Source organism: Manis javanica, chromosome 2 (genome assembly GCF_040802235.1).
Source record: "Manis javanica isolate MJ-LG chromosome 2, MJ_LKY, whole genome shotgun sequence".
Lineage (NCBI taxonomy): Eukaryota > Metazoa > Chordata > Mammalia > Pholidota > Manidae > Manis > Manis javanica.
This window is the reverse complement of record NC_133157.1, coordinates 129,644,633-129,671,913: the sequence shown is the minus strand read 5'-3', so window position 1 is coordinate 129,671,913 and position 27,281 is coordinate 129,644,633. Positions and strand designations below refer to the sequence as shown.

Genomic DNA, 27,281 nt, shown 5'->3' with positions numbered 1-27,281 from the left:
AATGTGAGTTGTGAAGCCATAAAATTCTTAGAAGAAAACATAGGCAAAAATCTCTTGCATATAAACATGAGCAACTTTTCCTGAACACATCTCCTTGGGCAAGGGAAACAAACAAACAAAAAAGAACAAGTGGGACTACATCAAATTAAAAAGCTTCTGTGTAACAAAGGACACCATCAGCAGAACAAAAAGGCATCCTATTGTGTGGGAGAATATATTCATCAACAATTTACCCAATAAAGGGTTAACATCCAAAATATATAAAGAACTCGCACATCTCAACACCCAAAAAGCAAATACCCAATTAAAAAATGGGTAGAGGATCTGAACAGACACTTCTCCAAAGAAGAAATATGGAAGACCAACAGGCACATGAAAATATGCCCCACATCACTAATCATCAGGGAAATGCAAGTTAAAACCACAATAAAGTATCACCTCACCCCAGTTAGGATGGCCAAGATCCAAAAGATAAGCAACAAGTGCTGGTGAGGGTGCACAGAAGGGGGAACCCTCCTACACTGTTGGTGGGAATGTAAATCGGTTCAGCCATTGTTGAAAGCAATATGGAGGTTCCTCAAAAAACTAAAAATAGAAATACCATTTGACCCAGTGATTCCTCTCCTAGGAATTTACCTGAAGAAAACAAGATCCTTGATTTGAAAAGCTGTATGCACCGCAATGTTTATTGCAGCACTATTTAAAATAGCCAAGATATGAAAGCAACCTAAGTGTCCATCAAAAGTGAGTGAATAAAGAAGAGGTGGTACATATATGCAATGGAATATTATTCAGCCACGAAAAGAAAAGAAAAATACTTCCATTTGTAGTAACATGGATGGATCTAGAGGGTATTATGCTCAGTGAAATAAGCCAGGCATAGAAAAGCAAATAACAAATGATCTCACTCATTTGTGGAGTATAAAAAAAAGGAAAACAGAAAGAGCAAAATAGCAGTAGACTCACAGACACTGAGAAAGGGACTAGTGGTTACCAAAGGGGTGGGTGGGAAGGGAGAAGGGGATTAAGGGGCACTATAATTTTCAATCACAATATAGGTATAGGTAGGTCACCGGGAAGGCAGTACAGCATTAGAGAAGACAATGACTGTAACATCTCACTACCTTGATAGACGGTGACTGCAATGGAGGGGGTGAGGACTTGATAGTATGGGTGAATGTTGAAACCACTGTGTTGTGTATTTGAAACCATCATAACCTTGTGTATCAGTGATATTTCAACAACAACAACAGCAGCAAAAGACTTGGATGAAAAACACTGGTCTCAGTGATTACTGACCACCAACTTGATACTATGGTTGCATCTGTTTTTATCAGCCACGCACGCAGCTTAAACCAAAAGGCCTGTGGGGTCTGGCAGGATTTATTTTGCTCTTAATATTTAAAGTAATTTACACTCTTGCAATCCATTCAGATTATTTTCTTCACATGAGAGATCTGTTAGGATATACAGATATGGTAGCCCAAACACACTGTAGAAGTCTGAGGTATACAGGAAAGAGCAGTACAGATAAAATATTCAGTGATTTTTAGTGTGCCACTTTGAACCTCATCCTTTGGTTATCTTAAACAGTTGTGTTATTTTTGTTTGTGTTTTACAGTTTTTGAGGCAGTATCCCTGAGTTCAGACTCTCTCTTCCAGAGGGCAGTTTCAATTCTACATACTTCTTACTTGGACTCTGCATCTGAGCATGGTTTTCAGTACAGTCAAGTCACTTTGGTGAAAAATGACATTTTCTTAAATGAGGTGAGGTGCTTGGTACACACTCTGTCTGTGTGTTAGTTTTATTTTAGTTTTACAGAAGTAGACCCATCGTTTTTGGTATATAAGCCTAGTTCTTTTTAGCTATCACTTTTCAGATGAGATAAAAGATCCTTGGAAATAGTCGCTTGAAAGGCAGTATCTTTAGGGAATAGAAAAATAGTCTTATTTCATTAGTCTTTTAGCAGGAGGGATTCAGATGATGTGTTTTTAAAAATTGATTTGCAAAGCAGAATAACATGTTTATAGCATTTGGTTATTTTCTCTTATACACAGTACAAAACTTTTTACCAAGAAAAAAAAACAAATAACTATACTGAGGAAGAACTTAAACAAACTTACGGATTTCTTCTGTCTGAAACGGAAAACCAGGTGAGGGAATTAGATTGTGTGAAATTAATTTTGATATTAATGAACAAAACTGATATCATTAATGGGGTGAATGGATATTTCTCCATTCTGGATCATGGTTTACATAGATACTTTGTGTTTCTTATGGAGGTTTTTCAGGTTTAAGTTACATGGTTTTGTGAATTAGGAGAACTCTCCCAGCAGTTTATTTCCTTGGAGTAGTTCATGCCTGTCTTTGAAGATTGAGCATCCATACTGTTGCTTGTACCTAAAATGTGAGAGGAGACTGCTGTGTATAGGGCATGTTTCCAAAGATGTGTATGGCTTCCTAGGTATAATTTTAACAATATAGTGATCTATAATCTGACTCAAATTCAGAGAAAGTATTTTGGTTGAGTCCATGACTTTTAAGGAACAAGGGTAGATTGATTTAAAGAATAATTAACATTTATATAGTAATTAATAATTATATAATAAGACCGGAAGAGTTTATTTACTTATTCAGCTACTTCCAAATAAGATATGCTATGGATTTATACTAAAAAAGGCATTTGAGGATAAGACGTTTTCAAATTTAGTACTTCTAAAACTATAACTGAAAGAAATCTTCAAGAGAAGACTTACCTACAGGCTTGCTTAATTTGGTTTTCATGGTGACATTTTTTGCTAACAGAAATGGTGAAACTTGATGAAAAACTTCTAACTATTAACCAGAACACAATTACCTGACTTAAGCTTGGTTTTGTGCCATGAATACATACAGTGTACAGATTCTGTTTTAATTTGCAAGTGTTATTTTATTGCCTCTCCCAAAACTGATAAGCAAAGTGCTCTCTTCTGTTTAAAGGCGAAGTTGGTATGTCAGCGTGGACTCCGTGTTGGCAGCAGTGCTGTTACCACATTGGGTGATCCAGCAAAAGGTAAGTCTGAAATAAACATCTCTTCTTTACAAGATGAAGTCGGTTTTAGTTAATTTCATAAGATCAGTATATTAAAAGCAGTATAGTAATGATAACTAGTCATTAGAATTACAATTTAAAGATATAAATGAGCTTTGAGTCTAAGACTTTAGGTTTCCTAGTAGGACTTAGATGATCAGAACTTTTTTTAAAGATTGTTTGGACTAGAAAAGATACTGAAGATGTCTTTCAAGTGCCAGGAGATTAGTATAGTCTTTGAGGCTAGCAAGGGGTCTCTTCCAGACTACCTAATGGCAGGAGGAATAGAGAATAAAACTGACCAAATTTGACAACTGTGGAATGTGAGGAGGAAGAGAAAGGAAGTAGTCAAATAAAAGGTTTTAAACTTACACTACAATGATATTATTAGTAGAGTAGAGACAACCAGAGGAGAATGGTAGGAGGGCTGATAAGCTAAAAGAGAAAGGTGATTTTGTGGTTAAGAATGTGAATTAGCACTACATGTCTTTAAGCTTCAGTTTCCTCCTCTGTAAAATAACCTATTATGTAGGTTTGTTGTGTGGATTACATGAGACTATATATTAGCCTCAGTAATACACTAACACTAACATGTAATGCTATATTACATTAGCCCAGAATGTAAACCTATTAAACCCTCAGTAAATGGGCACTACTACCCTCATGAGTTAAATTCGAAAAATTATGAGTTTTTCTTAACTGTTTCTGGAAGATAACCTGGTGGTGGTAAAAATAGTTGGAAAAGGGATTAGGACTGGAGATTTGAGGCTCAAGGTGGTGGCAGTGGGTTGTGTGTTAGTTAAGCCAAAAATACTGTTACTTTGAACAGTGTAAAAGAAAAAGATGGCAAAGAATAGAACTTTGGGAACATTATGGGAGTAAAGAGTTGGGAAGATGGGGAGATGGATAGAGGGAGAAAAAGTCCAGAACAGTCCCGCTAAGAATCAGGAAGTGATTTTACAGAAAGCAGAAGGACCAAAGGAAAGGGTATTAGTGGCAAGTGCAGAATTTGGAGTGGAGAACTGAGAGACTGGGCTTTATTGCTAGATTCCTGCTGACTTTTTTTTTAAACTACAGGTTTGTAGAGATAAAATTCACACACCATACAATTCACCCATTTACAGTGTACAATTTCAGTGTTTTTTAGTATATTCACAAGGTTGTGCAAGCATCACCACTGTCAATTTTAAACTCTTTTCATCACCCAAAGAAACGCCGTACGTCAGCAGTGACTCTTCATGCCCCATAACCACCAGCCTAGGCAGCCGCTGATCTACTTTTTGTCTGTATGGATTTGCCTGTTGCAGACATTCCATGTAGCTGAAATCATCTATAATTTTTTGTGACTAATGTCTTATACTTAGTGTTTTTGAGGTTCATCCATGTTGTAGTATGTCCCAGTACTTCATTCCCTTTTGGGCTGAATGATATTTCATTGTGTGTTTATACTGCATTTTCTTTATCCATTCAGCAGCTGGTGGGCATTTGGTTGTTTCCACTTTTGAATTATGAAAATGCTGCAATGTACATTCATGTACAAGTTTTTGTGTAGACTAGTGTTTTTATTTCTTTTGGATGTGTACCGAGGAGTAGAATTACTGGGTCTTACAGTAGCTCTCCGTTAAAACAAAAGTTTTTTAAAACTTACTTTCAGCTCTTTTAAAGACATGGCAAGGGGATAAATTCATAACCCCAATAACACTTTCACATAAAATCGTTTTTTCTTCTCCCCTTTTCTTTTCCTCCCCTCCATTTCATTATGGTAAATGCTAACATAGAAAAAGCAGAGAGCAGGGTATAATCACTCATCACCTGGGTCTACCAGGTAATTGTTTGCATTATTCTCTTCATTTGTTTAGATCATTATTATTTTGTTTTCACCGACAAATTTGTAAGTAAATTAAAAGGAGACACCTCAGCTTACATCTCTAAACAAACAAGACCATTTTTCTACAGTACTACAGTCCTGTGATTTTGTTGTTGATGTTTGAGAGGCTGACTTCAGTAGGGCGGTGGAGTAGAAGCTGGACTGTTCCTGATGAACACACATGCTTCTTAAACACTAGCCTGGGACTGTTAACAAGGTAGCACTACTGCTTGTGTGTATTTTATAATTTGGCTTAAATAGAAACAAATAGTTCTGTGTGTCTGATAGTGATGCTTTATGTTCATGTAGTGTTCTATAATTTTAAAAGCTTATTGATCTTTTTAGAGCTTCCTGAGAACCCTGTGGTTTGAGTGTCTGATCCACGCCCACCATCCCTGATGAAGTGACATATCCCTCAGTCACTTGATTGTTAATAGTCATCAGTGAACACTTGCAAGTGGGACCCAGGTTTCTGAGCAGAAGCTCACTGTTCTTCCTACCGTGTGCAAGTGTTCTCACCATTGTCTTCTGTATTGCCAAAGACATGCCTCTGTTCAGCAGTCTCTGAAATCTGCCCTTTCCAGCTTGCGCTCCCTGCTGCCGTTGTTTGGGAAAGCTTGTCTCTGGCCTCAGCTCTCACAGCAGCTGTCTAGTTGGTCTTGTTTATAGAGTGGCCCCCTTGGACTTACCTCTTTTGTAAGCAGCAGCCCACTGCCACTGCTAACCCTGCTGTTGTCTGCTGCACAGAACGAAGTCCAAGCTGATGAAAAGTCCTACAAGAATCTTACTGTTCAGTTCCAAGCTTCCTTTTCAACCTCAGCTTACCCCACTTTGTATTCCAGTCTCACACTGTGGCCCACCGTCCTAAGTAATTTGTGCTGTTGTACGCTGCCATACTTTTTTTTCACTCTATTCTCAACTGAGAAGCTTGTTTCTCTAGAGAACTCCTTTCCCGGACACATTTACTTAATTATTTCCATTTCTCTTTGCCGTAAATACAACATACACCTGACAATAGCTCACATACATCCTTTATGTTGGGCTGTGATGTTGCTGCAGAGTGAACAAAGACATAAACCCCTGCCTTCCTAGAACTTCCCATCTGGAGAATAACCTCTCTTAAGGCAGGGACCTTGTTTTACTTCCCTTTGCATCACTGCTGCCTAGCACAGACTTGCCGTGTAGTAAACCTCACATATTATTAAGTAAGAATACTTAGATTTTCTGCAAAAAGTAACTTGAGAATCGAGACCTGTACCATAGGCCTTTTCATGGAATGATTGCCTGGAGACAAAACAGACTAACCTAGAGTTTTCCATGAATGTGATACTTTTATCCCTTTTTAGTTATTGTGTCCAACTAGACATTCAGTTGTCAAGCAGGTATATTCTGTGTCTTAGCCCTTTCCATACTTTTAGAATATCTCCAATAATATTAAAAGGTAAGCAGTTCCCAAAGCTTCATATTGACTTTTGTTTCATTCAGTTCAGATCACTTCAGGTAGGGTCCTGTATATGTAACAGTGACACGCAGTTCATGTTTTGCAGGTGTGTACATTTCCAAATACTCAGACTATCTTCAGGCAAGACCATGGCATCCTGGGAAGCCCGGTTATGTTGTGATTTTCAATCTAATTATGGTAAAGTCCAAATATGCTTCTATGTAATTTTCCTTTTAAAAACTAAGAGTTACCAGTCTGTGATGAAGTTTTCTGCAGATCCATTACTAAACATAGTCCTCATTAGAAACAGCTGTCAAAATTGAGGAAAAGTATTTGCAAATTTTGCTTTCCTTTAAAACAGAGCTTTTTTGTTCATTTAATAGCTTACCTATGAGTATGTTTTTTTAAAAACTTCAAAACAAATGCAAAAGTAATATTATCAGTGAAAAATCTTCCCCTCTCTCCTGTCCCACAGTGCCACTTTTTAAACGTTAGATAACAGGAAACAAGTAGCTGCTTATAAAACAATGAGATTGCAGTTATGAGAAATGAATTTAGGAAGCAACATTCACTGTCTGTTTTAAACTGTCAAAATAAGAAAACCTTTCTTTTTTATCCCTAAATATCCAAACCTTGTTCATAGTTCGAGTGTGGCTCCTGTAACTGGCGACCTTAGAAATTCTTAAATACTCTTAAATAGTCCAAGATAAGTGAATCATGCAATTAGAATTTTCACTCAAATAGTAGGAAAACTGATTTTAACGGTTTGTGGACTTTTTAAGGACCTATTCTGTAGCCTTGTTTTTGCTTCTGTTTTAGCTTTTATGCTATCTATCTTAAGTTCTTTGGCTATAAACCCAACACTACCAGTGTTCTTTTTTTAAGACTGTGAAGTCTTTATATTCCAGAATTTGTCCCCAGGATCTGAAGGGAAAGTAGCATTGCCCTGTTGCACAGTCAGGGTTATTCTTGCCTTAGTGTTCCTCTGCTACCCCATGACAAGTGTGGTAGCTCTGCTGCAGAGCACCTGTTAGCTCAGATACCAAACGGTTGGTTTTTATTCATGTCACATTATACTTCACTGTGGTCTCCTGCCCCTGGATCCCACCCTGTTTGGTGGATGTGGCTGTTTTCATGGCTGCCCATGTGTTTCCAGCCCTCCTTACTTTACTGTGAAGAGCCAGCATCTCCTGTGTCATAAGAATATTTGTGGAGAAGATACAGGTTGTGATTGCTCACCAAGAAGTACTATTTATAGTCTTCAGTTTCTTAGAGTTTCCTTTGGTGATCCTATAAATGAAGAAGCAGGACCGTAACAGGAAATAAATAAATAAATTCTTGTAAGATAAAAATGAAAGTTGCCTCTAATCCCAAATCTTATTTTTGTACATGTTTTGTATGTCATTATATTATTCAAAACAGCTTTTAAATCATTGTATGACTTTCATTGTATGATAACTTGGCCACCTTTTTCTTTTCTTTGGAGACATATAACCCTTGATGAAGAGAAATTTGTAATTGGAAATACTATTGACTGTTCAGTAATCAGGGCCTTTTCAATTTCTGTGGCTCTTTACAATTCCTTGCTGATTTACTGGGACATGGCATAGTAGAAGTGTCTTGGTTGGTCTGTCACTTATAATTGATAGCTTAATACTTCAGTTTGGATACTCACCTTTTGAAACTAAATTTGATTTGTCATTGTTTATGTTATAGTCGTTGAATAACCAATTTCATTGGCTATATACATTTTCTTTTAAAGAAATGGTTCTTTTCAAATCTTAATTTTCTTTTGTTTAGATGAAAGGTGATTTGATTTAAGACTTCGTGAACTAGGATGGGAGGGGGCAAAAGAAGGAGGAGGGGGGACGCGCATGTATTCCTTTCATGTTGTAATAAAAGTTGTGGGCTTTTGCCCCAGAAATTACAATTTTAAATACAATTTTAAGGGATTCATGGAAAATAAAACTGTTGTTGGTCCTAAGATAGTTTTCTAAGAATTGTAGTTAACTGTTCGTTGAATCACATCCCCATCCTTACTAAGCTACTTTTAAGTGAATTGTCAAGTGAGATTACTGCTTTTTGAAGGCATCTGATTAGTCTCAATATTTTCATTCTAGGGAAAAGTCAAGTTTGTGTCTGAGAATTATACAGCTAACTATACTAGCCCATCTCCTGGCTATGATTGCCACGTGGCTGCAAATACTAATAAAGTCTCTCATAAGACGAGTCATTTTCGTGCATTTGAACTGAGTCAGGTATAGTCACCTGGGAATAAATCATTCCTAATGTGCATTTCTGAATCTAATGTGTTAAATTTCAGAAGTGGGTGGGATTGAGATAAACTTGGTGTGTGTGGAATTCCATAGCACTACCTTTATAACACTTACTTTCCTCTTCCAGTATTATCTCTATGAACTCTCAGGCAGCACTGTTACTGAGCGACCCAGGCAGCTCTATCCATACGCAATTGTAGCTTTTCAGTACAGAGAACCGAAAAGGATGGCTGTGGCAGCTCATAAAAGCATGTAAGTGATTATGTGTGTCTTTGTTTCAGTGAATTTGTTTCCTTTGCTCTTATAAAAATACTTTTTTATTTTTGTTTCTAGATTTGAACTCAGTGAAAATGGTAAGAAATTAATTATTTTAGTTTTTTTTTCAAGCCAATGTTTTGTTCATAATTAAAATAACCAGTTTTTTCTTCCTTCATTTCTTAAAGTTCTCTCTCCATGGAAAGGGAAGTTAATTATTCAAGGCTGTCTGCTATGTGATATCACTCTTTGGTCCTCTTACGGTTCAGTGGTTCCAGCACAACTGTAAGTGTTGAGTTTGTGTTCTCTACTAATGCTTCTATAATTGTTGCTAATTCTCATTTTGGGGTCTTGCTTAATCAGCTCTGGTATGAGGCAGAGCAGTTGTACTTGGTTTTGGATTAAAGTACTTTGAGGTAGATGTGTCAAGCACAGGGCTATGACACAGGCGGCCTAAACTCAGGTCCAAATTCAGACCTTGGTCTGGAAATAAGTTTTATACATATCTCACAATATTTACTCACAGCTTACTAATCACAAAGGGAAAAGTGCAGACTTTACAATGAAAAAAAAAAACTATAGCTACCATCTTAAATAAGTGACTAAGTTAGCATGGCCAGGATTGGAAAAAATATCATGTGCTCTGATACGATGCACAGAGAATGACATATCAGTGGCATTCCTGTCAAACTAATTAGGAGGCAACATTAGACATACCTAAATTGAGGGGTATTCTGGAAAGTAAATGGTCCATGTTCTTCAAAAATGCCAAGGTCACTAAAGATAAAGACTTCAGAGACTATACCAGATTAGAGGAGAGTAAAGAGACATAACTAAACACAGTGTGTCATCCTGGATTGAATCCTGGACCCTCTCCCCCAAAATTGTTTTCTTTTTTCATAAAGGACCTTCATGAGACAGTTGAAAAAATTGAATAAGGTCTGTACAGTAAACAACTGTACTTTATCTTTGTTAACTTAATTGCTAATTGTTTTGTGGTTGTATAAGGAAAAAGCCCTATTTTAAGGATACACACAGAAGTGTTTAAGGGAAGAAAGGGCATCTATAAAGTCTACAAGTATTTCAAAATAAGGTTTGAAGAGGGAAAAAGTAATCGGGAGAAATGATGCAAAAGTCTGGATGCAGTTCCTTCTGTGGCACTGCAACCCAGTATCGTCAGAAGTTTCCAAATCTTACATAGCTTAATTTTCAGAAAATTTTCATTCCAGTGTGCATAGTTCTTCCATACATCTGGATATTTTGCTTACACCAAAAATACATTCAGAAAATGTGAACACATTTGCAGACCATGGTCTGTGGGGCCATATATTTAAAAATCTATTAATATTTTTAAATATGAACATTATTTGATATGGAGTATCAATTTAAGGACTTGTGGTTATGATACTTTTGTTTGTATTTATATTAGAAAACCAACAACTATGAAGCTATAGATAGATTCAGTGTTTATTACAATGCATGGTATTGTTTTGTTTTTTAGACCATATGAACTAGATTTTAAGTATATAATGAAAGTGTCGTCTTTGAGAAAAAGATTACCAGAAGCTGCCTTTAGAAAACAGAATTACTTGGAGGAGAAAGGTCTGTTAAATGTAATGATACACTGCATGTCCTGGGTTTTGTTCCAATTATTTTCCACTCTCTCTTGCATACATGCACACATATACACACACATACTCTTCTGCTTTGCCTTAAGTGATTCTTAGAAGGGCATTTTGGAAAGTTACAGAGCTGTTACGTGATTCAGTTCTTCAGAGGCTAACTAGAAACTGAAAGGTAGTTTCATCTAAGAGGACATAGACTAGCTTTAATGTAGAATACCAAGGGAAGTAAGCAAGCACCATATTCTTACAAATAGTTCGAAACTCATAACCTTGCCTTTCAAGGAGAACAGTTTTCATGGTGGAAGGAAGAAGAAATCAGAAAACCTGAGAAAGAAATTTTTTGTTCATTTAAATGACTAATTCATGGAACACTGCTGTTTATATTACTCATATAGTATGTATTTGCCTTGTTAATCCTATTGTAGTGTCAGTATAAATGAAAGCATTGTTTTTAAATGCTCTGTGCAGTAACTTTATTAAATTTTATAGCCAAGAACAATGAATAACTTTCTTCTGAATAGTAGTGCTATTTTTTCTTTCATCCTTTTAACATAAAATGAATAAAATGGCTATAAAAAGTTTGAATATTTTAAGTAAAAAATGTTCTGTTTTTCTGCTTTTCTCCAGTCTGTTGCGAAGATGTATGCTTCAACATGTATGAGGTGGAACTATCAAACAAACAAGGGGATAAAATAGATAAACTAACAGAATACATTCAAAATAAGCAATTGGTAAGGATCATCATTTAAAATGCAAATATTATTTTTTCCTTAAATTGATATCTAGTTATTAGTTGGCTGTGCCTGGATTGAATTACTTTAGCTTGTTGAAAGGAGTTTCATCATTTAATATTTATTGACATATTTTTGGCCTAATATTTTATTAGCTAACATTTTCATCCCTTTTGCATCTTAGTTTTTGTCTCACTAGTCACTTTATACTCCTGATTTTAAGAATAAGAGTGTAGTTTTCTCAAATCCGTTGTTGCTGTTTTTGTTTTATGATCGAAGAGTTTAGTAGATCACTAGTGTTTCTGCGTTACTTAAAGGACCACTTGTGAAATACTTCTTTAAAAGTGACCTGTGTCAATCCATACGTTTATAAGGAAATAAAAAAGTTGGTGCTTCTACTGTTTCCACAATCTAAAAAGTAAATCTCTACTGAGAAATACGTAACAGTTCAAAGATTTCTCCCCATTATGTTAACCAGGGCTCCTCAGTGTGAGGACAGGAGCAGACGCTGATTTTCTAGTGAGTGATTACTTAATAAGCATCCCAAAGGAAATGGTGTAAGTGTGGGGCAGTGACCAAGGCATGACAGACTGCCCCCGTAGTAGAGAGAAGAGACTGATAAATTAAAATGTAACATGTATATAATCTGTGAGGGTAAGCTGTCTTAGAGATGGTGTCACAATACTTTGAGTTGCGTTTAACAGAAAACCCAAACTAGTTTGAACAGTAAAGGGATTTTAAGGCTTAATTTTCAATTCTAGGTGATAAGGCCAGTTCAAACACTATTTGCTTAGGACTCTTTCAGTTCACCCCTTCTGCATGATCGTTTTGTCCCAAGGCTGCCAGTCAGAACTACATGCTTCCTTTTTGTATCTAGATAGAGAGAACCCCTCCTCCAAACCATCTGTCAGTTTCATTATCACAGTTTATGTCACCTGCATATCCCTCACCCAGTAACCAAAAGGAAATGGACTGCGCTTGTTAGCTCCAGCCAGTCAGAGCCCACCTTCCAGATCTGCATACAAGGTCAGTCCCACCAGTCTGCAGTAGTGCTCCCCAACAGAGAAGAAGACATTTGTACTAAGAGGTGGAGCCAGCAACTTTAGAGGTTGGGTGAATTACCATTAAATATCTGCTATAGGATTGTAGTCTGTTTTCTTGAAGAAGCATAGTCCCTTTTATATTTGGAAAACAAAAAGAAGGCAGTCCATAGATACTTTCAGAAAATGCATTCATTAATGGACTACTTGTGAATGCTATGGAAAGCAGTAGACATGGTGCAGAACTTTGCTCTGAAACCTGTTTACTACTAATAATTACTTAGGAAATGACATGTTGCACAAGGTCCTTCCTCCTCCGTGCTTCATGCTGCTTTTCTTGCCTCATTATATATTGAATAAATTTTACATATCAGTCCCTGCAAAGAGACATTGGGTTTTTTGGAGGCAGATACCATGCCTTAAGCATCTTTGACAACTCAGTGCCTGGTGTATGTGGGCAAGCAGTAAATAACCCTTGAATAAAACGTATGTGAGTTTGTACCTAGAAAACTGAACTTTAAGAATAGTACAGAGCAAAGTCTCTTTTTAAAAGGGTGTTGAGGACATACATACCTATGTTTTTCTGTGTGTAAATGAAGAGGTAGAAGTAAGTATTTAAAACATTCTATGATTTCTCCCCATAAAGGTTAAAATAGGAACTTTAACCTTTTGAGTACATAATTGGGAGACTAATAGCATATACTACATATTTCTGTTTTATTTGTATTTTTTTTGCAAGATAAAAATGTATGGTTTTAAGTAAAGGGGTTTTGCTTTCAACTATGTCACAAAACTAAAATGCAGAACAACATAGAGACTAACTATTGTCACTTTCACTTTTTATGCCAATAGAAAATGAAACGATTAGACCTGTTTGCAGTTTCATAAATATAAAAGCTAGGGTATACCAAACTATTGTTATATCTATTCAGTCATTCTGTCTTGAGTGCTTACTATGTGCTAGAAGCAAAAATACAACATAGTCCCTTGCTGTTGAGGAGCTTATGAAACTGTGGAGGAGACAAAGACAGGAACTGTCAAATGCCTTGGGGCTGTGAGTGCAGCAGATGGAGGCTTACACAGTGACTGTTCCTGTGTCAGCAGCTTCAGTGTTGTAACTTAGTTCTCAGACAAGACTTAGAACAGAGGCTTTTTTTCATACTTGATTGTTACTGAATAATTTGCAGATTTTTACTGTATTTGTAGCCTTATAATCTATAAGTTTTTGATGTAGACTGTTTTACCACTTTATTCTATGAAATTCTGTATTTTTAGTTGTTTTGAACTGAAAAAACTGCAAGAATACTGGATCTCATAGTTCTGGGTACATATGGGTATTATGCTTTTGAAATGATGACTTACTAGAATGACAACTTTAAGATAGTTTCTCCTGCTCCTTGGGGATAAAATTCCCCCAAGTCACTGTAAACATCAAAATTTAAAGATTTTATTTTTCTTGAGCTCAAGATTCCACTGAAGACTGTGGTAGAGGGAAAAAAAGAGAGGAAGGATTTATTTTCATCTGCGTTTCTTATTGCCAAGGGACCTAATTATGTTATTTTCTGTTTTCCATCTCTATGATATATAGAAAGGATTCTTTTATTGGATAATATCTTCCAGTCTTTCTACTTCCAGGATTCTGGCATGTTTTATGTAAACATGAACTTAAAAATGCTAATCATAGGTCTGGTTCATCTGGAGTTTGTAGTGGCAAATGGTAGCAGATCAGTTACTTAGGCAGCAGTATGAAATGCTCAGCATCTCAGTGAACAAATGATGCTAAGTGTTTTTTGATTGGTTATGTATTTGAGTGCTACCCTAAAACTAACACTTGAGATGTCTAGTTAATATATGAACCCCTAACAAGGCCATGATTATTTGAGCACTTTCTGATACTGGAGACAAAATTCTCCTGATTCCCATACACACTAACATTTCACGGTTCATTTATTTTACTGTGTGGTAGAGGGAGAAGAGAAATTGAATCTTCTTTCACATTTTTTTATGTTTAAGGCAATCATCAAATGCTTAGAGGATCGGGGCTTTTTCATTTTACTTACATCATCAGCCTTAATATCAGAAACAAGTAAGGACAACTTTTTTGAAAAAATATTTTTCAATGTGTTTACTTTGGTTTTATAAGATCAGCAACCTAACTCACCTCTGATTTTCATTCTGTGTAGATTTTGGAGATGACCAGATGGGTCTGCATGGACTACATTTATTCCACTCATCCCCCACAACAGGTGAGACACAGTGACTTCCAATTCACTGCATCTGTCAGGTATCCCTCAGTTCTCATCTTCCTTAACCTCTCAGCAGAATCTGACCATGGTAACTGTGTCTTCTCTTCAATACCTCTCATCCATTATCATCTTTTTAAGCTTATCCTTCCCTGTAACCTTCACAGGAAGGTATCCACCTGTCTTTTGACACTTCCACTTGGATGTCTCAGATATTCCTCAAATTCAGCATATCCAAAACTGAATTCATTTGTTCTTGAACAACAATGGCTAGGAGATAGTGGGGTCATAGCCTCCCAAATAATCGGACTCAAGGTTTCATACACACAGTCCCTCCATCTGGGGAACTGCTTGTCTCCTGCCCTCCATTGAGTGATGTTGGCACCCATAGGACCAAGAATTTGTTCTTGAGGGCAAAAAAGTATTATACAGTATGGAAATAGATATACAGCATATCTGTGGCATTAACATTTCAGAGGGCAGTTAGGAAACAAAGCCTAAAAAGACTCTTGGTGGGGTCAGGGTTTGAGTAATGAATAAAATCAGAGGAGAAGCACTGATCTGGCCTGTCAGTCTTCTGTGTCAGGAGTCAGTTCAGATATCACTTACTGATTCCCTTCACCACTCTTCCTTCCATGAGGACCCCTAGGCTGATCATCAATATAATTTAAATAGTTACTGTAATTATTTCATTCCTGCCTACCTTGTATTCCTCTGTACCCCTACTGCCTCTCAATGCCAGATGCCTTAAAAATAATAGTTTGCTGAACAAATAAATAAATGAAAGTAAACAAGTCATTTCTTTTTGTCATGAGGAAAGTTTCTTTATTATTCTGTTATGTGTATTTAAACATAAAACTGTATACAGTTTTATAAACCTGCAACCAATACAAAAATGTTTCTAAAGTTGATTTTCAAAAGTTGAAGTCAGTCACTCAAAGCAGAGAACTGTACTTTCTTGGGCATCACTTCTTTAGACTAAGCAAAACATTACCAATCATAATGGCCATGCCTTTTCGCATTTTTCAAACATTTGCGATGTCAGGTAGGTATATTTGACTATGGTAGGTATAATTGATTTAGCAGCTGTTAAAATAGGTATTCTTAGGATAACCATATCAAAGATAATGAAACTGAAATTGTATACTTGCCTGAGGTCAAACAACTGACTTTTACACTGGCTTTCAACTCCTGTTTCATACTGCCTCCTTCCTCTGTAAGAGCTCTGACTCCATTTTTATTTTTAAATGTGAACTACTTCTTGAGAAAGGAACATTAGTGCCTGTACCATTGGGTGCTGAACAACACAGCCTTTCTGTTTGAGCAAAGAGTGGAGTGCTGTGTTACAGTATTCAATTCCTTTTCTGGTTCATTAAGACATTTTCTATTTATGGTTGCCCAGAGCTGTGGTTATTTGTTTTAAACTGAGTAATACCTTGCTTAGCAGACTTAAAAAGTTCTTTTTCATAGACTTCATAACAAATCTTTCTGGGTTCTGCCTTTCCAAATTCTTAAAATAATGCAGTTGCCTAAAAGAAGACTATGTTATTGCGAACTATTAGTAGTACATATAAGTTTTTCATTATTTTTTTTCTTCACTTCTTCCTTTTGAAATGATCAACTTCAAGTAAAGGAATTTTTAATATCTAACTCCATTTTCCTGTTTATTCATATTTGCCATTCTTTTCCTAATGATACCTGCTGGAGTGCAGAGGAATTCAGCTAGGACTAATACAGTGTTTCGTAATTTTCATTTACTTTTTCTTTATGAAGAATGATTCAGTTCATACGTCAGCTTAACTAGAGGCCTTTGTTATTTGTGGGATTTTATTACCGGTAACTCTTAAACTTTTTAGGATTCATTACCCACTTGGTGACCTGACCTTTTCTCTTTTTCCCCCTCTTACTGTTTTCATTTAGCATGTCAGTCAAAGAGTGAGCCAGGGAAAGGAAGTGAAACACAGACTCTAGTTGGTTTTGTTACTTAATTTTTTTAAATTGTATATGTTCGATTAATAGAGGGGGTGAGGAAATTCACAACAATAGTTACCATGAGATTTGGGGGCTACTTAAGTGTTTTACTTTTTTCCATTTCAGGTAGTTTGCAGTATGACTTAAAATAATTTCAAGTATGTTGTATAAGTAAAGATAAAAGACAGATTTTAAAAACATAAAATAAGAATTAAAAGTAGAAAAGCAAGTATGCCAACTCTAAAAGCTAGTGCTACTGCTCTGGTGGCACCCTGAGCTCACGCTGGGCTCCTTGTCATATGGGATGGAGCTGGAAGCTGGTCTGCCCTCTTCATTCCAACCTAGTGATAACATTTGAATGAGTCTCTCTCAGTTCTGTGTGTGTGTTTAAGTGATTTCATACATATTACATACATATTCATTAAACTTACCCATAAGTCTTTTAATTGACATTTACATTATCATTTGAAACAGTATATAATATTTAACCACCCTGTAATGCTGTGATCTAAAGCATTTTTTTCTTGCATGTGTTTGTAAAAAAACAAAGACAAAAACATTTCAGGTTTTTAACATATGTATATATATATATTTTAGAGTTGAAAGACTTGAAAGTTGAAGATGACATCTCATTGAAGGTGATGCCTGTTTTACCTGCCCTTCACTGTGCCCTGCTAGAAGCACAGAAATCATTTACCGAAGAAGGAATCTGTCCAAACACATTACTAAAGCATAATTTTCAAGAATTGTATAAAGTAGACCAAAGTCCTTCATTGACTGCTGCTTCTCAGGATGGACTAAAAGAGACTGCTTCCACTGGCCAACTGTCCAGTGGTTTTGACTTGGCTTCTCCAGCTGAAAAGTGCCCCTTACATGCTTTAACTCAGTTGAAATCTTATTTTTCAGATCCTAGTGGGTACATGTTGGAAGTATCAACTGCGTTAGATTTATTGGCAGAGTGTCCTCAGTCTCCTTGTATTTCAGATGGAATTTGTGATGCTGGATTCTCTTTAGTTATGACTCCTGATTCTGAATTTCTTGACTCGGAGGCAGAAGTAAGAAAAGAAACTAAAAGAGAAAAGAATTCTGGAGAAATGTTGAAAGCAAGGCAGGGAACAGTTGTTCAAGTAAGTCCTGCCTCAAATCTGAGGGTTCAGCCTAAGAGAAAGGCAAGCATGCTACCTGTCGTGCAGAGCAAAAGGGTGAACTTGTGCCGCTCCTTCCCCAAGAGAACTGCTGGAGCAAGCAAGCGTGTGGACTCCCCAGCCACTCTCAGATTAGTCAAAGGACACTTTCCTCAGAAAAGAAAAAGAGGTAAGCGCAATTTATGTAGATTAGTAAATGAGCAGTTAGTAAAAACTATTGTTTTCTAACACTGTTGCTGTCTGATCATAGTGAACTGAACAGCTTGGCAGTATCAAATTCCTTAGGTATGCCAACATTCCCCTTCAGATGATTTCTTTGTGTGTTTAAAGTTTGAGAAGCGCTGATCTAGATAACCGCTAAAAATCAAGAAATCGGAAAACCTGTGAGATATCTCAAAAAGAAGCCACACACCAAAAGCTTATATTTCTCTTGTAAAACTGCTAAAACTGTCACTCAGTTATTTACGCATCATTTAAAAAATTTGGTTATCCAGTTTCCAAGCTATCTGCAGACAAATTAAGAGTGGAAGAAGAGGGTCTTTTAAAATCAGGCTTACCAATAACAGTAAAAAGTGGTAACTGATACCCAGAACATGCATTAAAAGGGGAAGAATGCCTGCAACCTCCAAAACTACAGCAGGGGAGATAATTTCCAATCCTCTGTATGTCTCAGAGTCTAAAAAATAGTCACATGAATCTGACCACAGAGCTACTATTGAAACAGGTGTCTAGTAGCCTGGAGACATGTATGTTGAAATAGTTCCACAGTGGCATTGTTGCTCCCTAAAATTGAGTGAGACGCAGATTCTAGAGCCATTGAGTGTATAATCAAATAAACGTCAGTGAATACAGCCCAACAAACAACATGATTTTGGCTTACAGTCCTCTCAGATTCTGTGTAGTACATTTTGTTTAAAGTTAGGGAACTACCTCATGTATGACCTCTTAGAGAAGGGGTCAGCAAAGAGTGGCTAAAAGGGCCCCACAGACCTGTCACCTGCTGTCCCTGGCTACTTAACACTATGCTGGCAGAGGTGAACTGCCGTGACTGAGACCATATGGCCTTCAAAACTGAAAATATGTCCTGACTGGCCCTTTACAGAAAAAGGTTTCTGACCCAGTCTTTTTTACAATTTTTTTCTAGTAAAGTATTCTTGAAATACACTATTATGAAGGTTTCACATGAAAAACAATGTGGCTACTACATTCACCCATATTATCGAGTCCCCTCCCATATCCCATTGCAGTCAGTGTCCTTCAATGTAGTAGGATGCCACAGAATCACTACTTGTATTCTCTGTGCTACACTGTCTTCTCCATGATCTCCCCACACCATGTGTACTAATCAAAATCCCCCTCAAACCCCCCCCCCCGCCCACCTGCCACCACCCCTCCCCTTTGGTGACCACTAGTTCCTTCTTAGAGTTTGTGAGTCTACTGCTGTTTTGTTCCTTCAGTTTTACTTCATTGTTATACTCCACAAATGAGGGAAATCATTTGGTATTTGTCTTTCTCTGCCTAAATTATTTCACTAAACATAATACCCTCGAGTTCCATCCATGTTGTTGGAAATGGTTGGATTTCTTTCTTATGGCTGAATAGTATTCCATGTGTATATGTACCACATGTTTATCTACTGATGGACACTTAGGTTGCTTCCATTTCTTGGCTATTATAAATAGTGCTGCAATAAACATAGGGGTGCATATGTCTCTTTGAATCTGAGAACTTGTATTCTTTGGGTAAATTCCTAGCAGTGGAATTCCTGGGTCAAATGGTATTTCTATTTTTAGTTTCTTGAGGAACCTCCATATTGCTTTCCACAGTGGTTAAAAATAGTTTACATTCCCACCAGCAGTGTTAGGAGGGTTACCCTTTCTCCACATCCTTGCCAGCATTTGCTGTCTTAGTCTTTTCCATGCTGGCCATCCTAACTGGTGTGAGGTGGTATCTCGTGGTTTTAATTTTCATTTCTCTGATGATTAACAATGTGGAGCATCTTTTCATGTGCCTGTTGGTCATCTGAATTTCTTCTTTGGAGAAGTGTCTGTTCATATTCTCTGCCCATTTTTTAATAGGGTTATTTGCATTTTGAATGTTGAGGTGAGTTCTTTATATATGTTGGATGTTAACCCCTTGCAGAAATGTCATTTACAAATATATTCTCCCATACTGTAGGATGCCTTTTTGTTCTGCTGATGGTGTCCTTTGCTGTACAGAAGCTATTTAGCATGGTGTAGTCCCATTTGTTCATTACTGATTTCGTTTCCCTTGCCCAAGGAGATGCGTTCAGAAAAAAGTTTCTCATGTTTATATTCAAGAAATTTATGCTTATGTTTTCTTATAACAGTTTTATGATTTCATGACTTACATTCAGGTCTTTGATCCATTTTGAGTTTACTTTTGTGTATGGGGTTAAACAATAATCCAGTTTCATTCTCTTGCATGTAGCTGTTCAGTTGTGCCAAGACGAGTTGTTGAAGAGGCTGTAATTTCCCCATTGTATATCCATGGCTCCTTTATCATATATGAATTGACCATATATGCTTGGGTTTATATCTGGGCTCTCTAGTCTATTCCATTGGTCTATGGGTCTGTTCTTGTGCCAGTACCAAATTGTCTTGATTACTGTGGCTTTGTTGTAGAGCTGGACGTCAGAGAGCATAATCCCCCCTGCTTTATTCTTCCTTCTCAGGATTCCTTTGGCTCTTCAGGGTCTTTTGTGGTTCCATATGAATTTTAGAACAATTTTCTCTAGTTTGTTGAAGAATGCTGTTGGTATTTTGATAGGAATTGCATTGAACCTGTAGATGGTTTTAGGCAGGATGGCCATTTTGACAATATTAATTCTTCCTACCCATAAGCACAGGATGTATTTCCATTTATTTGTATCACCTTTAATTTTGCTAATGAGTGTCTTGTAGTTTTCAGGGTATAGGTCTTTCACCTCCTTGGTTAGGTTTATTCCTAGGTATTTTATTCTTTTTGATGCAATTGTGAATGGAATTCTTTTCCTGATTTTTGCTAGTTCATGTTAGTGCATAAGAATGCAATAGATTTCTGTGTATTAATTTTGTGTCCTGCAACTTTTCTGAATTCAGATATTAGATCTAGTAGTTTGGAGTGGATTCTTTAGGGTTTTTTATGCACAATGTCATGTCATCTGCAAACAGTGACAGTTTAATGTTTTCTTTACCAATCTGGGTGCCTTTTATTTATTTGTGTTGTCTGATTGCCATGGCTAGGACCTCCAGAACTATACTGAATAAAAGTAGGGAGAGTGGGCATCCTTGTCTTTTTTCCGATCTTAAAGTAAAAGCTTTCAGCTTCTCGCTGTTAAGTATGATGTTGGCTGTGGGTTTGTTATATATGGCCTTTATTATGTTGAGGTACTTGCCCTCTGTACCCATTTTGTTGACATTTTTATCATAAATGGATGTTCAGTTTTGTTGAATGCTTTTTCGGCATCAATGGAGATGATTGTGTGGTTTTTGTCCTCCTTTTTGTTGATGTGGTGAATAATGTTGATGGATTTTTGAATATTGTACCATCCTTGCATGCATCCCTGGAATAAATCCTATGTGGTCATGATGGATGATCTTGATGTATTTTTGCATTCAGTTTGCTAATATTTTGTTCAGTGTTTTTGCATCTGTGTTTATGAGGGATATTGGTCTGTAAATTTCTTTTTTTGTGGTGTCTTTGCCTGGTTTTGGTATTAGAGTAATGCTGGCCTTATAGAATGAGTTTGTAAGCAATCCCTCCTCTTCTACTTTTTGGAAAACTTTAAGGAGGATGGGTATTAGCTCTTTATTAAGTGTTTGGTAAAATTCAGTGGTGAAGTTTTCTGGTTCAGGCATTTTGTTCTTATGTAGTTTTTTGATTACCAATTCAATTTTGTTGCTGGTAATTGGTCTGTTCAGGTTTCTGTTTCTTCCTAGGTCAGCCTTAGAAGGTTGTATTTTTCTAGAAAGTTGTCCATTTCTTCTAGGTTATCCAATTTGTTATCATGTGACTTTTTATAGTATTCTCTAATAATTCTTTATATTTCTGTGGTGTCTGTAGTGATTTTTCCATTCTGATTTCTGATTCTGTTTATGTGTGTAGATGCTCCCCTTTTTTTGATAAGTCTGGCTAGAGTTTATCTGTTTTCTTTATTTTCTTGAAGAACCATCTTTTACTTTCATTGATTCTTTCTATTGTTTTATTCTTCTCGATTTTATTTATTTATGCTCTGATTTTTATTATGTCTCTCCTTCTACTCACTTTGGGCCTTATTTGTTCTTCTTTTTCTAGTTTGGTTAATTTGTGTTTAGACTGTTCACATGGGATTGTTCTTCTTTTCTGAGGTAGGCCTGTTTTGCAACCAAAAGGTGGGCCTTTCCTCTTAGCACAGCCTTCGCTGCAGCCCACAGATTTTCTGGCGTTGAATTATTGTCATTTGTCTCCATATATTGTTTGATCTCTGTTTTTATTTGGTCACTGATCCATTGGTTATTTAGGAGCATGTTGTTAAGCCTCTATGTGTTTGTGGACTATTTCGTTTTCTTTGAGTTATTTATTTCTAGTTTCAGACCCTGTGGTCTGAGAAGGTGGTTGGTACAATTTCAACCCTTTTGAATTTACTGAGGCTCTTTTTGTGGCCTAATATATGATCTGTTCTTGAAAATGTTCTATGTGTATTTGAGAAAAAGTTGTGTCCTGCTACTTTTGGCTGGAGTGTTCTGTAGATATCTGTTAGGTCCATCTGTTCTAATGTGTGGTTCAGTGTCTCTGTCTCCTTAGTTATTTTCTGTCTGGTTGATCTGTCCTTGAGGTGAGTGCTATGTTGAAGTATCCTAAAATAAGTACATTGCATTCTATTTCCCCCTTTAATTCTGTTAGTATTTGTTTCACATATGTAGGGGCTCCTGTGTTGGGGGCATAGATATTTATAATGGTTATTATATCCTTTTGTTGGACTAACCCCTTTATCATTTGTAATCTCCTTCTTTGTCTCTTGTAACTGTCTTTGTTTTGAAGTCTATTTTGTCTGATATAAGTACTACAACACCTGCTTTTTTCTCCCTATTAGTTGTATGAAATATCTTTTTCCATACCTTCACTTTTAGTCTGTATGTCTTTGGATTTGAAGTGAGTCTCTTGTAGGCAGCATATAGATGGGTCTTGTTTTTTTATGAATTCAGTGACTGTGTCTTTTGATTGGTATATTCAGACCATTTACATTTAGTGTGATTATCAATAGGCATGTACTTATCTCCATTGCAGGCTTTAGATTCGTGGTTACCAACGTTTCAGGGGTAAGTTACTTACTATCTAACAGTCTAATTTAACTCAGCATGCTATTACAAACACAATCTAAAGGTTTTTGTTTTTGTTTTTTTCTTTTTCTTCCTCCTCCATTATTTATATATTAGATATCATACTCTGTACTCTTTGTCTCTCTCTTCACTGACTTTGGGGGTAATTGATTGAATTTTGCATTTGCATAGTTATAAATTGTTCTACTTATTTTACTGTGGTTTTATGTCATCTGGTGACAGCTATTTAGCCTTAGGAACACTTCCATCTGTAGCAGTCCCAACAAAATGCACTTTAGAAACAGTTTGTGGGAGGTAACTTCTCTCAGCTTTTGTTTTTCTGGGAATTGTTTTATCCCTCCTTCAGATTTAAATGATAATCTTTCCGAGTAGAGTATTCTTGGTTTAAGGCCCTTCTGCTTCAGTGCATTAAATATGTCCTGCCACTCCCTTCTGGCCTATAAGGTTTCTGTTGAGAAGTCTGATAGCCTGATGGTTTTTCCTTTGTATGTGATATTTTCTCCCTCTGGCTGCTTTTAATAGTCCGTCTTTATCCTTGATCTTTGTCTTTTTAATTATTGTATGTCTTGGTGTTGTCTTCCTTGGGTCCCTTGTGTTGGGAGATCTGTGCACCTCTGTGGCCTGAGAGACTATCTCCATCCACAGATTGAAGGAGTTTTCAGCACTTACCTCCTCAAAGTCACTTTCTATCCCTTTTTCTCTGTCTTCTTCTGGTACTCTTACAATTCGAATATTGTTCCGTTTGTATTGGTCACACAGTTCTCTCAATATTCTTTCATTCCTATAGATCCTTTTTTTTCTCTGCACCTCAGCTTCTTTCTTTATATTCCTCTTCTCTAATTTCTATTCCATTTACCATCTCCTCCACTATATATAGTCTGTTTTTAAATCCCTCCATTGTATGTTTCATTTCTGATAGTGCATTCCGTAATGATTGGATCTCCGTCCAGAATTCTTCCCTGATTTCTTGAATATTTTTCTGTACCTCCATGAGCGTGTTTATGATTTTTATTTTGAAATCTCTTTCAGGAATATTGATGAGTTCAGTTTCACTTGATCCTTTTTCTGGTGTTTGTGGGATTTTGGTTTTGAACGAGGTTCCTTTGACATTTGGCGCCCTCTAGTGCCCAGAAGCTCTACTCTGGAGCTGCTCAGCCCCTGGAGTGATGTTGGGGTCATGAGGGAGTGGTGCTGGTACCTGGGGGGATGAAAGAAGTGTTCCTGCTTCCTGGCTTCTGTGCCTGCCTCCACTGACAGAAACAGTGGGCCGAGTACACAGATGTAAGCCTCTATGCTTTGCATTTGTAGCTGCCATAGGCAGGGCTTCCCTCTGGCTGGTCTGATGCCAGGGCAGGGCTGCTGGTTTGCAAGTCCATGTGGGCTGGCTGGGAGGAAGATGCAGCAGGCTGCGTGTCACAGTGGGGTGCCTTGGAGCTGTGTAGCCAGCCAGAGGGATGGAGTGCCTGAAGCTTGTGAAAGTTCCCAACCTGCTGGGCAGAGTGTGCCCAGACAGTTTTGTCCACTTTTCCTTTCTCCTGAATAGTAGGCTCTCTGCAATTCTTGCCCTTTTAGCAGTCCTCTTGCTGTTAGGAAATCTCTTAGACTGCCCAGCTTTCTTTTGTCCCAGAGCAGCCGGATGTAGATCCCTGTTTTCTACCAGCAGCTGGAATGTCAGTCTCTCCAGTAGTCTGCCCATCATAGCTGTCCAACCCCATCCAGAGTATCATGTAACGTAGGTTTGTGCTCCCAGCACAGATCTCCAGGGCTGGGTTTTCAGCAGTCTGAGGCCTCCACTCCCTCCCTGCTCTGTTTCTCTTCCTCCCATTGGTGAGCTGGGGTGGGGGAAGGGCTTGGGTCCTGCCAGATCACGGCTTTGGCACGTTACCCTGTTCCGTGGGGTCTGTTCTCCAGGTGTATGCAGTTTGGCACAGTCTTCTTTCCTGTTGCTCTTTCAGGATTAGTTGTATTAATTATATTTTCATATAATATAGTACATGTGGTTTTGGGACCTCTGTCTCACCTCTCACACTGCCATCTTTAATCTTCCACCCTATCATTTTAATTTGGAAATTTTTGATGCCTCAAGAAGAGACATTAGGGATATACAGATCACTTGGATTCCAGATAATGAAGGTTTTATCCTTTGGTTTAACAAATATTTATTTCCAGTGTAATATAGTTGAGAAATGGCATTTGTGTGTGCATTTGGGAGTGTGGTGTTAAGCAGGGCAAATATTCCAGGCCAGCCATACTGAATTTCTGCTCTGTATGAACCAGTATACTTCAAAATATTAAATAAATTATGTGGAATTCAACATAGATCTTGTCAGTTTCTCAAATTTTTTTTTACCTCATCCACTGTTTAAACAAAAAGCTTATGTTGTAGTAATAGTACATAGAAAATCATACATGACTGAAACAAAAATTTAAAAGAACATTTATCCTAAATGTGCAGTACAATCTGATATTTTCTATTATATTCTGTTTCATTTAAGAAAGAATTCTGGGGGCTCTCTTGTCCCCTCCTGGCATTAGCCAGGAGCTCTATTCTCTCACTTTATCTCTAAATAAAAGCTTAAAAAAAAAAAAAGAAGGAATTCTGGTTACAGTCTGTTAACTATATTTTACAGTCCACCAGAGGATTATTACATGCAGCTCAAGGAACATGGCACTGAGTGACACACAGAAGAACCCTATGGGATCCGCTTGTTTCATATTCCCATTTTTCTTCCCAGGAACTTGGGTGGGAGCGGTCTTCCCTTCCTGTGCCTGTGCAGATGTTAGGAAATTCCTGTAGGTATTGGGCATCTCATTTTCTCACTTGTTGATTTAGTCTTAATTCTTTTCCTGTTTTATTTGTATTTAGCCTTTCTTTATGTGAGAAACTTTAGAAAATGTGACTGGGATGGAATGCAAAGTCATTCTTAAACAAAATGCTGCTTTATTCCAGTAATTGTTTACTAGGAAGATAATTAGACCCAGGGAAATGTACATTAAGAGATTCTAAAAGCTTTTTATTTAAAAAACCTACTCCTTTTTCTTAACCCACAACAGGATGAAATGCAGTTGACCTCTTTTCTACCTTTCAATAAGTCACCACAATTTCTTAAAACTATATAGTGTCTTGTTTCTCATGCTCAATTAGAAATAGTGTTTTCTTTATAAAGTAGCTTAAAATATTTGCCAATACTCATGTGTGTGATTGTTTTATATGATATCTTTAGGGGTAATTTTTTGTTGGGAAAAACTGAAAATACAGAAGTCAATGGGGGAAGAGTTTTCAGCAGGAACATTTATTAACATTTCTTTAAACTCTGATCATTTTCTTAGGACTGAAACACTTCCTATTGGGTTGTACGAGCAGGTAGTAAACTGTCTTCTCCTCATGTGCCTCCACCCTTAGCTGTTTCCTTTTTTCCATGTGAGAAGCAAAGCTGAGCATTTTGTAAGAGATATGGGCACTTACAATAGATTTGTAGAAATCAAATTAGTTGAAGACTTTCTTCAGTGTACCTTCCTCTGTCTTCTCTTAGAAGGTGATTTCTCAGGTGGTTTTCAATATTTAGGAGTAGTAACATGACTATGACTATACAACCTCTTTTCTGTCCTGTGATTGTCATTCTGACCATCACATGCTTTGGAAGCTGTGTTGCTCTGTCATGAATTGAATCACCCATCTCCCAGTGCTGTGAAATAGCATATTCAGTCCTACCTGCCATTTCAGTCCAGAAGGATTATGCAGATTTTTGAAAAATTAAGTCATGCTTTGTTTTATAAAAGCTAATGATAATTTTCTTCTTCACCTGCCACTTAATAAGTTAACATTTTTATATTTATATGAGAACTTTTAACTCCTGCTTTGTTAAAACAATCTTAATGAAATACCCAACATTTTATATTTTAGTCCCCATTACTAAAGTTACCCCCCAGAAAACAAAAGAAATAAAAGGAAGAGCTGTGCTGATCAGTATCCAAGTCCCCTACCCCTTAAAAATGGTGTCTTTTTTACATAAGGTGCTGAAGTGCTGACTGCACAGTTTGTACAGACAACCAAATTGGATAGGAAAAACCAAGAAGCTCCTATTTCTAAAGATGTTCCAGTGGCAACAAGTGCTAAAATGGCAAAGAGACAAGAAAAATCTCCCATCAAAACTGTTCCAAGGGCTAAACCACCTGTGAAGAAATCTCCACAAACACAGAGGGTAAATGTAGTAAAAGGCAATCAGAATCCCAGAATCAGAAAGCAGCCACAACCTGGTAAGAAATACTCTTCCTATAAATTTCAACACCATGAT

At 37.1% G+C, this 27,281-nt stretch overlaps 1 protein-coding gene across 24 annotated transcripts in view; it reads left to right on the top strand.

The window, feature by feature from the left end:
* The window catches only part of TASOR2 (transcription activation suppressor family member 2), a 251,539-nt gene that overhangs the window by 200,834 nt on the left and 23,424 nt on the right, over positions 1 to 27,281 (top strand). For 19 of the 24 annotated variants that reach the window (XM_073229403.1, XM_073229398.1, XM_073229393.1 and 16 more), the window contains 14 exons: positions 1,622 to 1,767; positions 2,059 to 2,154; positions 2,981 to 3,053; positions 6,486 to 6,577; positions 8,500 to 8,637; positions 8,783 to 8,907; positions 8,989 to 9,008; positions 9,099 to 9,195; positions 10,412 to 10,512; positions 11,163 to 11,266; positions 14,320 to 14,392; positions 14,490 to 14,552; positions 17,118 to 17,834; positions 27,001 to 27,243. In XM_073229403.1, coding sequence (XP_073085504.1) covers positions 1,622 to 1,767; positions 2,059 to 2,154; positions 2,981 to 3,053; positions 6,486 to 6,577; positions 8,500 to 8,637; positions 8,783 to 8,907; positions 8,989 to 9,008; positions 9,099 to 9,195; positions 10,412 to 10,512; positions 11,163 to 11,266; positions 14,320 to 14,392; positions 14,490 to 14,552; positions 17,118 to 17,834; positions 27,001 to 27,243 — 2,088 coding nt within the window. Of the gene's footprint in view, positions 1 to 1,621; positions 1,768 to 2,058; positions 2,155 to 2,980; positions 3,054 to 6,485; positions 6,578 to 8,499; positions 8,638 to 8,782; positions 8,908 to 8,988; positions 9,009 to 9,098; positions 9,196 to 10,411; positions 10,513 to 11,162; positions 11,267 to 14,319; positions 14,393 to 14,489; positions 14,553 to 17,117; positions 17,835 to 27,000; positions 27,244 to 27,281 lie in introns of those variants that run through there. The other 5 variants (XM_073229407.1, XM_073229411.1, XM_073229415.1 and 2 more) reach the window with 5 other exon arrangements.